Source organism: Lissotriton vulgaris, chromosome 7 (assembly GCF_964263255.1).
Source record: "Lissotriton vulgaris chromosome 7, aLisVul1.2, whole genome shotgun sequence".
Classification (NCBI taxonomy): Eukaryota; Metazoa; Chordata; class Amphibia; order Caudata; family Salamandridae; genus Lissotriton; species Lissotriton vulgaris.
The window spans coordinates 28,805,029-28,816,473 of NC_141695.1; the positions used below are offsets into that span (position 1 = coordinate 28,805,029).

An 11,445-nucleotide genomic window follows, 5' to 3' on the forward strand; every position below is an offset into this window, starting at 1 on the left:
CAATTATGCAACCATATTGAGAATTACAACCTTTTATATAGTCACCAATCGGGCTTCCGTCGAAGTCGTAGCACTGAATCTGCACTCACTCACATTATAGATGACAAACTAAAAGTGCTTGACTGCAGCAAGTCATGCCTAATGATACTTCTTGACTTATCCTCCGCCTTTGATACAGTCAAGCTTGACAACCTTTTGTCCCAACTAGAACGAAGGATGGGATTCTCAGGCACAGTGTTGAAATGGTTCTCCCTCTTCCTAAATAACAGAACACAAAGAATCAAGATGAAGAACTCACTCTTGCAACCCTCTGTGGTCACCTTGGGTGTCCATCTGGGATCAGCCTTATCACCCATTATTTTCAACCTACTAATGGAACCGTTGGCAAATGCACTGAAATCAGTGAACATTCTATATCACTTGTATGCGGACGACACCCAACTGTATTTGAAAATCTCCACTCCAGAAAATTTCATTTCCCTCAATGCTATTCTATTGAACATGCAAAGTTGGCTCACTAACAACCACCTCATGCTGAATACCAAAAAAATGGAATTCATTCCCATCTCTCCACTGAACCACATACCTAAGATAGACCTATGGTAAAAAATACTAACCTCCTTTGACTGTGCTCCCCTCATCATTGACTGAGGAAAATCTCTAGGAATCACCATAGACAAACACCTGAATATGCAGTTGCACATCTCTAATGCCACCAAGGAAGCCAATCACAAGTTGAGTATACTAAGGAAACTCAAACCCTTCCTCCGTCAGGCCAGCCTAAAATTGGCAGTGCAGACCTAGTGCTGCCAAGACTAGACTATGGAAGTACCACTCTTTGCGGTCTCCCCAAATACAAGCTGGCTCCGCTGAGGGCATCACTTAATGCTGCGGCTAGACTAGTATCAGGAATTAAAAGAAACAGCCACATCTCTCCGACCATAAAAGCCCTGAACTGGCTGCCTTACAAGGCTAGAATACACCTAAAGCTCTACATAACAATACACCCAGTTACTTAACTCTAAAGCTAGAAAGTTCGGGAGGTTGGAGACAACTTCGTAGTGTGAGTACTTTACTTCTGAAACCACAACCCTTCCATAAGAAGGGAACTGGTTGCAGAACTTTCTCAGGGTTTGCATGAAAGATTTGGAAATCCTTACCTCCTGCGGTGCATGGACTCTCTTCCTTTACCACATTCAAAAAAGAAGTAAAAATACTACTAATGAACAAATTTCACTTCCTAAGTCTTAATTCTAGGCTGATACCGAGTCACCTATAAGAGACGCATATCATTGACTACCTCCGGTGGAATGAATGAGATTATTATATGTATGAATATTACCACAGCCACTATATGCTCAATAACTGTATTTAGGGTAAAGCTTAGTTGGCCTCGGATCTACTATATTATCCATATACTTCATACCCATGGTGAATCGAAGGAGTAATATGTATGCATGTTTATTAGCACAACCACCTAATGCTCAATAGCTGTATAGTGTGCACTGTACTGCTGATTCTGGGTAACCTATGTTTGTTCTCTATATTTTATATATCTCTTTTGCACGTAATGACCCATTTCAAATGCTTGTATACTATACCATCCGCTTATGTTTTATACTGTAAAACACTTTGATACCCTTGTGGGTCACGTTCGCGCTATATAAAACTTTATAAATAAATAAACATTGCTTGGAAGTAAATAGAGCTCTGGTCACGTCTGGATTTTTTTTTGGGTCAGCAGAATGCATGACCAGACCGGTCCATGGCTGCCCAGGATATGAGTCAAAGGAGCCTGGAGCCTGGAAAAATGCAGCTCTCCTCAGAAACTACTGAGGAGGACAATGCTGCCCTGGGAGTCCGGCCTGCATTTGTTGGATGGCAAGTTGAGGGTTGGTCCACAAGACAGGAGTTCTCTTAGGCAAATATAGTGCGCAACCCTAGAGTGCATGAGGTGGCAAGCCGAAGCCCAAGCAGCTGGTGACATCTATGGAAATGACATCATCTATTGGGAGAATGACCTTCTGCATAGTGAGCCTAAAGCACTTGTGCATGGGTCAACATGTGTGATGGTGGTCCCCCAATGCCACAGGGGCTGTGTCTTTCTATTACCCATGCAGGACATCTGGATCAAGACAATATCTTTTGACAGGTTGTTTCCTACTTCTATTGGCCCCGAATGAAGACATCCTCAGATATATTCCACAGGACATTTCCCACCTGCAAGTCGAAAGCCGGGAAACAGCTTAAGGCTTCCTATGTCTCATTCCCTGAAGTACATTCCATAATTCCCTTCCTCCCATCTGGTCATTCCGATACTCTGTGGATTTTTCCAAACAGAGTCAGGGCTTCCGGAAGGTGGGCTTCTGGGAGGCAGTATTCCTGAGAATTATACTGTCCTACAAAACAGTTATGAATAGAATGGCCTCCGTGGAAGATCTCTGTGCCATGCTAGCCAATCTAAAAGGGAGATTACTGCCTCAAAGATAGAAACTGCTGACCTGACTAGTATGGTCAATCAAATGTAAACAGGATTTGAAACCCTGCACTTTTTTACAGCACTGTTTGATAGGCCCAACACGACTCGTCAATCCATTTCAGTACCAGCAGCTGTCCTGTTCGACACACTGGAGCAAATTTAGAAGACCCAGCCAAGGTCAGAAATTTTTTACAACAAATACAATTACATTTCATAGTACATCCCCATGCCGCTCCTGAAACTCAATCAGCAATTACATTTTGATCTCATAGTTATCTGTGATGCAGCCGTTTGGGCCATCCCATTAGTGAATGAGGATAATCCTCTATTATACGATTGGTCATGCTTTAAGACCATATTTCCAAAAACTCTTTGACAGAGGGACCATAACCATTTCTACGCCTCTTCCTTGGACACTGCCAGATTTCTGGCCACGTTAAACTTTACCTTCTCACACATTTTCTACAACATATCTTCTAAGTTTGAATGTAAGCAGAGACCAGGCTCAACCCACTTTTTGTATACAACTATGATCCATCATGGTTGGCCATAATTTTCAACTTTGCCCCGGTCATGCGCAACAAGATGTCAACGGTTGGTTCTTTGACCTTCTAGGTAATAGATTTCACTTTATTGCTGTTTGTTTGCTGCATAAATGCTTTGCTCATTGCCTCTAAGCTAAGCCTGACTGCTTTTATGCCAAGCTACCGGAGGGGTAAGCGTAGGCTAATTTTGTGACTTTAGCAGTTCACCCTGACGGAGATTTGTGGCTGGTGCTTGAGAAAGGCTCACACCCCTCTCAGGCAATAACCCAATTTCTCACAGCAAATAATGTAGAGAAAGCTGTTGGGGTTGGGGCACTGCGTTCTGAGCAGGGGTAGACTGGAAAGAATCCCAGACAAAAAATAATTGCTGTTCAGGGCAAGAGGCTTGGTTACAGGGGTGGTTAAGGAAAGAGTGAACACAGTCGGAAAACAGTAGGTGAAAGTGTCTTAACATGAAATAAAGTAAAAATATTACCTTATATGGGCATAAGGAAACTGCAGAGGGTGCATGTACTAAACAGTAGAAGGGGAAAGAATTATGAATGTTTCTAAGATTCTTAACAGTCAAACAGATGGCATAAAATGGTTCAAAGAAGAAGAATGTGCATTGTCTAGGCAACCATGGACTCCCAAATTGCTTAGAAGGTTAGACTTTAGCATTCCTTATTTAAACCAGTGTTTACTGTGAAAAGTTATTTGAGTGGAGTAATCACAATTTAAATCTATGGACTGGCTTTGGAGGGGTGGCATGAGGTTCGCCCAGCCTATTATTCAGACCTATAAGAGACTAACCACCCGATTCATCAAAGAAAATAGCGCTCGCAAAGGGCCAGATTCTGAGAATCTGGCCCTTTGCGAGAGCGATTTTTGCATTTGGGATTCAGCATCCCAAATGTAAAAATCGCTAATTGCGATCTCGCAATTTTGTGAGGAATTACATTTAAGGAATCTCTATTTGAGATTCCTTAAATGCAATTTAACATCCAATTTAATTTTGCGAATTCGCAATTTCTAGCCGCAATTTACCGCGAGGTCAGACCTCGTGGTAAATTGCGAAAACTCAGAAAAATGCATTTAAATGCATTTTTCTGAGTTGCATGTTACACACACACATGTCCTTTGGACATGTGTGTGTGCAACACCTGTGTAAAATTTCATTTGAGGGGTGCTACAGGGTGTCCTTTGGACACCCCTGGCACCCTTCAAATCGCTATCTTATTTGCGATTAGCAAATTGCTAATCGCAAATAAGGAATACTCCCCATTCATTCCTATGGGCCTTTTGGGCCATAGGAATGAATGGCGAGTTATTCCTGATTTGCGATTAGCAATTTGCTAATCGCAAATAAGGAATATGTAGAAATCGCATTTCTTCATGCAATTTCTACATGAATCCCGTTTTGCGAGTCCTTAATAGCGATTCGCTATGAATCGCTATTAGGGCCTCGCAAAACGGGAGTATGATGAATCAGGCTGTAAGGGAAATTGGAGTTGTACTATGTGTGATACCAGGATACCTTAATGAAAGAAATGGAATGGGTGGGAGGCAAGGGAGCAGGTGGGAACTATGGAGTGGGGCAGTAATGGTGGTAACTACTGTGAAATTAACCTCTTGGCTTCTGTTGGTACCTCTGTAGATGATGGGGGTCATGTTCTGCAGGGCTCAGTGGTTTTGTGACAGCAGTGAGGTTCAGGAGACATTTGTCATGCTTTGTAACAAAAGAATTATACATTAAAGTGGGGTCATATCGTGTGCTGTACTGTCTCCATGGCTTTCATTGGTAAGAAGGGCTCTTCGGATGGACTGAGGTGTGAAGTTGGTGTAATGATTTAGAAAACAGATGAGACTTCTGCCCAGCTTCAGTCCCCAAGGAGGCCTAAAGGGCAAGGGTACCAGAAAGAACACCATTCATTGAGGTTTTTTTTAGTCACTTTCTAAAGCTGGGGATAATGTAATGAACAAATAGACGTATTAGAGGATATTGGTAATTAGGCAACACTTGACTTGATGCTGGGACCGGTAGGTCTGGGCATGGAAGACCAGTAGGTTACAATGAGATATGGGGCCAACAGGCTCAGTGCAGGACTAGTAGGACTCAGGACAGATAAAAGTCCTGAAAGGGAAATTTGGAAATTAGGAGAGGTAAAGTCATTAGAACAAAAGAGGAGTGTCGGTTGATTTGTTTAAATGGTCAGTGGAGTTATAGTTGTATCATGTATGTGGTGAAGGCGGCCAATGGCATACAAGGTGTGCTATTGGCCATCTTGTGTGCAGGAATAGAACAACCTCAATACAGCGTTAAGAGCATGGTTGATTGGGAGGCCAGCAGGGTACCTCCAAGCAGGCACACATCCACAGAATACACTCAGGAATCCACCCTGGGCCCTCCCTCAGGTCTCCTTCACCGATCTGGGTGTGCGAGAATGGTGTTGCAGTTCTCCTTTGCTCCTACAGTTTCGGAACTTGGTGAGGGCAACCCTGCGGCCACCTGTCTCCGAAGCATCTAAATGTTCACCTGAATGCCATGGATGCGCCTTTCCCCCTGAATGTCATCACATGAAGTGACAGCATATGACATTTAATCTGATGGCATGACAGTACAAGGCAGCCTCTGAGTGTTTGCCATGATAAAATCACAGCAAATGACATCAAAGTGGATAGAAAATGCTAACAAGAACGCATTAGATACTCCAATAAAAAATAGTCCAAGTCCTGTTGAAAGTGCTCCATGTTTATTGCCAGACTCAAACAGGGTCCTCAGCTATAGGGCAGTATGGAAATAAATTGTATGAAGACTTTGTCCAAACGTCTTATAATAAAGCTTGTACCCCTTCAATAATTTGTTCAACCGATCATTATATGAAAATGCATATAATTGTTGGCAGCTCATTATGTGACAAAAGGGTCCCTTAAAGAACCAGTTAAATATTTTGAAGTTGGCTGGCTTTCACTCCTTGAAGAACAGTATTGAGAGGGTGAGCTCCTAGTGGCCGCAGCGACTCGTGACTGAATATCATTGCTGATGGGAACTGTCAGAGGGACAATAAAAGGCGGGAGTATCGAGGGGACAGCAGCATATAGTCTTCCTGATCTCTCATCAACATTTGGCTCCCTTACTGGTTCACTAAGGGTGTCAGTGGGGCACTAAATGTCCATTGACATGACAAAAATGTAAGAGGGAAAACCCTGAACCAGGGACCCACTATAGTGATGTCTATCACTAAGGTAAGCCCGTCTACTCCCGTCTGCAACCGGCCTGGGCCAGGGGCCGCAACCCCTTGTCCTCCTACAGTCTTGGGGAAGCATTACAGCTCAGGCTCCCTTCATAATCTAAGACCCCCCGCGAAAGCAAGCTATTGTCACCTTTATTATCCCCTGGATTTACCTATTGTCTGCCTACACTGTAATGCGAGGCTCATCACTGCTCAGCAGAAAATTGACCAACAGAATTTTACAATGTTTCTTTTAAACTGCAGGTCTCTGCCAAAGCATAGTATGGAAATCTCATTATTGTTGGATGAACTCACGCCTGATGTAGTCTTTTTAACCGAAACCTGGGTAACCTCTGACTCCGAACCCGATCTGGTACAAGTGCTCCCCCCCTGGTTACCAAATTGCACGCAGGGACCACGCTCATGGGAAAGGCGGGGGACTTGCAATTATTTACAAAGCTCAATACTCGTGTCACTGCACCTTGGATACCATTCCTGAGTGTGAAAGTCTGTCTTTTCCCATTAAATTCTCTTCCAACGACTGCTTCTCAGGGATCCTCATTTATCGCCCTCCAGGTCCATTAAACCAATTCCACACTGCACTACCCTCCCTTGTAGCAGAATCAGTTACGTCTCCCTCTAATATTACGTTGCTGGGGGACCTTAACATTCGCTTTGACAATAGTTCAGATAACAAGGTCAAAGAGCTGATAGCGAGTTTGGATGCAGTTCAGCTGGAGCAATTAGTTCTAGCCCCTACGCACATTAAAGGGCACTTGCTGGACCCTGTATTTAGCAACTGTGTAGACTTCAAGGCAGGCTCCATCACTCATCTTCCATGGACCGTCCACTTCTTAATTCCTCTTATCTGGTCGATACACAAGCCCCCTTTTTGCACCCCCATTCCGCGAAAAATGAGAAACTGGTCCAGGCTCCCACTAGAACAGTGGACTAGTTCCTTGGCAGCCTCCAGACCCTCATTTTCCCAGAATCCCTCATCAGATAATAGGGAATTCGATAATTGGATTCGGATGTCGCTTGACTCTATACTCCCCTCTAGAAAAATCTGCCTAAAGAGGCCACGAGAAACAGCTCCATGGTACTCGGAGGAGCTTAGAGCGAAAAAGCAACATTGTAAGAAGCTTGAAAGGAAGTGGCGCCTGGGGTATGCCCCCGTAGACAAAGCCATGTACAGGGAGGCTATTAGAGCCTACAAGTCAGAAATAAAAATGACACAATCTACCTATTACAGTGGTAACATTATGACGGCCAGATCAAAACCGAGAGAGATCTACCAAATAGTCAAAAGTCTTACCAAGCTTCCCTCACCTATGGTTCCTAATGACAATCCACTCTTCCGCTGCAATGATCTAGCGGAATTTTTCTTTCAGAAAATAAATAAAATTTATTTTTCATTTGTAGCCACAGTTTTGGAGCCCGTACTAATGGATTCCATCTCTCCACTGAAGCTGATCACTCCTCCCGAATAACCTTAGATCATTTTCCCCTGCTAGACCTAGAAACACTGAAACCCTTGATACAACAAGTAAACTCAGGTTCCCCATGTGACCCTGCCCCTCCATGCACTATGGTTGCAGACAGCCAAGTCATTCTTCGCACTCTTTTGGAGCTTCTTAACATCTCTCTAGTAACAGGCAGTGTTCCACCTACTTGGAAACAAGCTATGGTGAGAGCACTTCTAAAAAAGCCAAACCTTGACCCCAGTAATTTTAACAACTACCGCCCCATTTCCCTGTTACCCTGGGTGAGCAAATTCCTGGAGAAACACATTAATTTTCATCTAACAATGTTTCTCGAGAGTAACCACCTACTTGATGCTACACAGACGGGGTTTTATCCCAAACATGGGACGGAAACAGCCTTGCTGGCCATGACAGTGGAAACCAGGCAGATCTTGGATCGAGGGGGATCAGTGGCAGTCATCCTCTTCGATCTGAGTGCTGCGTGTGACACGGTAAGCCATAAAACTCTGCTGTGTCGACTATTTAATCTTGGAGTATCAAGGGGCGCTTTGGCTTGCCTTAAATCCTATTTGAGCGAAAGGACATTCCAAGTCTTTGACGGAGACTTTTTCTCCTCAAGTAAACCTCTGGACTGTGGGGTACTGCAGGGCTCGTCACTGAGCCCTACGCTATTCAATGTGTATATGAGACCGCTGGCTGAGATCGTTCGTCCATATGGTATTAAGATCATCACATATGCGGACAATACTCAGCTGGTGGTCTCCCTCACACAAAAGAACTGTGAACTGGCGCAGATCAACCTGACGACTTGCATGGAAGAGGTCAAAAGTTGGATGACTGCGTCGTCTCTTAAGCTCAACGGTGACAAAACTGAGCTCATGCTACTCGGCCCTCCAGCGCTGTCTACCATCGATCTTTTATGGCCCATCAGCTTGGGTACGCCGCCCATTCTGAAAGACAACATAAAAATTCTTGGCGTCTGGCTGGATAAATCCTTGACCCTCAACACCCAAGCAACTAAGATATCTGCGACCTGCTTTGGAATCATCAGGATGCTGAAAAAAATCCTTCCGCTCCTACCTTTTGAAGCTAAGAAAATTGTGATACAAGGCCTAATCCAATCCTGACTAGATTTTAGCAATGCCTTGTACTTAGGGGTGCCTGAATATGTTCTGCAAAAACTCCAGCGGATTCAGAATTGTGCCGCACGCACGCTGCTCCAGCTCCCACGTAGAGCATCAGTAGAATCCGGGTTGAGGACTTTGTACTGGCTCCCTGTTAGGGAGAGAATCAAATTTAAAACCATGTGCATCTCCCACCAAGCCTTCTGCAAAACTGGCCCCACGATTAACCACCCTTTGCTTTCCCCCTACCACCCCAGCAAACAACTCCGCTCCACCCATGCAATCCTAGCCGTAGCTCCTCGGATTAGGAGATCAAGAGCAGGAGGCAGGTCTTTTACTTTCAACGCCACCAAGCTGTGGAACTCACTTCCTCTACACTTAAGATCTAATCCTAATCTGTCATCCTTCCGCAAGCAGCTCAAAACCTTTCTTTTCATTAAACAAGACTAACTCTTAAGGTGTTGTATCACGAGGCACTATCCTTTCTTTTTCTCTCACCGCTTGGACGCCCTAGGGCAGCAGTCGCGCTTAATAGAACCCCTTTCATTTCTTTTCATTCATTTCCTTTAATTTCATTTTATTCATTCATTCATTTCATTCTATTGAGATTTCATCTCCTTGGGGAGCAGAACCAGTTGACCACACCAATAATGTCCACAGGAGAGCTGAATTTCTATTTGAGTGTAGCCAGAAATAAGGGCAAAGCCATCGCTGAGGTAGATTAGATAGATAGTAGATGTAGGTTTCAAATCCCCTGGGAGGCAGATGAGGTGTATCCACAATTTTACTGGTCTCAAGGGATTTGAAGCCCTCTTGCATGAGGATAACAAGGAGGTTTGATGGAAGTGTACCAAGTCAGGTTTTGCCTTTTTTGTTCAGTGAATATTGATCTTAAATGTCACATTAATCAGTTCTTTTTTGACTGTGGTTCCTTATTTTGGGAGCATATTTCTTCTCAAACTCTTTCTCTGTACCCTCCTTTTGTATGATCTGTTTCTTAGCTGAGGAATGTGACACCACAGGCCATAAAACAATGTAGTAAGTGATGGCTTACTTTACATTCATGAGTAAAAATCCATTAGTTATTTCCTATCGGCGTTTGCCCAGTTTTTTGTTGAAAAGACACATTACATTTCAATAGTGCTTTACTTTTGGTATTAATATTATAAGCAAACTCTGTTAAGACTAGGGGCATGACCATAGATAAGAATACTTTTTATATGTACAGCTTGAACTATTAAATTAATGAAGGGCAGTGTGTCTGCCTTAGTTTCCTGATAGCTTTCTCCAAAGCACCTTTTGCATCCTTGTTTCTCAAACTGTAAAGAAGTGGATTCAACATTGGAATGACAACTGTATACATTACAGCAAAGAGCTTCTCTTTGTCCAATGAGTGACCAGATGTTGGTTTCATGTAAACACCGAGCTCAGTTCCATAGAACAAAACAACTGCAGTCAGATGAGAGGAACATGTGGAGAACAACTTCTGTCTCCCTGTGTTGGATGGAATTTTCATGATACTTGAGATGATTAGCACATAGGAAGTTATTGTTAAGATGAAAGGACCAAATCCTGCTATAATACCTATTCCGAAAGTTGCCATATTTATGAAATATGTGTCTGTACAGGATAGTTTAAGAAGAGCATTAAAATCACAAAAGAAATGATTGATTTCATTAGAGGCACAGTAGGATAAATTTGAGACCAAAACAACATGTGGTATAATGTCAAGAAAGCCTATTGTCCAGGATGTTACAGTCAATGAAATCATAGCTCTTGTATTCATGATAGATGCATAGCGCAGGGGGTTGCAAATTGCAAGGTACCTGTCATAGGCCATGACCGACAGTAAGTAAAACTCTGTGCTGATGAAGGCAACACAAAGATAGAATTGAATGATGCATGCAGAGAAATTGATGGACTTGTCAGATTTCTTCGCTTTCAGGCAGACCGCCAGCAGTTTTGGGATGGTGACCGTTGTGAAACCAATATCTAGGAAAGATAAGTTCATGAGAAAATAATACATGGGATTTTGAAGATGTTTGTCAATGCATATTAATGTTATAATGACAAGGTTTCCAAGAAGAGTAAATAAATACATGAGTAAGAACACAATGAAAATTGGAACTTGAAGCTGAGGATTTTGCGATAATCCCAAAATTAAAAATTCACTCAAGAGAGTCTGATTCGACTTTCCCATAATCTCAGTGCAGTGTGTTGTTTTTCAATGAAAAAAAGAAGATCTGGGGAAAAGAAAAAACACAATATTATGAACAGCAAATGATATTGCAGCTGAATGAAAAAGCATGCATCTGGATAAATTGTTGCCATCTGTTTGCAGTGTATTAAGAAGGAGTTGCAATGCAATAGATCTCACATTACTGAAGGTTTGAGCTATTGGCGCTGCCAATAATAATGCAATGCCAATAGCTCAAACCCTCAGTCATTTGAGAATAATTGCATTGCAAATTTTAGTTTTTCTAATTATTTATTTTTTATGCAATCGTGGCATCCACCTTTTAGCTTGAGATGTTTAAAGCTAAAGCGTGGGATCCACAATTGTAAGAAAAGTAAAGAAATTGAAAAAAAGGCCTGAAGCAC

At 42.8% G+C, this 11,445-nt stretch overlaps 1 protein-coding gene across 1 annotated transcript; it reads right to left on the minus strand.

The window, feature by feature from the left end:
• Window positions 1-10,081: 10,081 nt before the first annotated feature.
• LOC147700578 (olfactory receptor 5AR1-like) lies at window positions 10,082-11,044 on the minus strand. The gene has a single exon (XM_086928452.1). It carries the CDS (start codon window positions 11,042-11,044, stop codon window positions 10,082-10,084), a length of 963 nt encoding a protein of 320 aa, XP_086784578.1.
• Window positions 11,045-11,445: the final 401 nt, after the last annotated feature.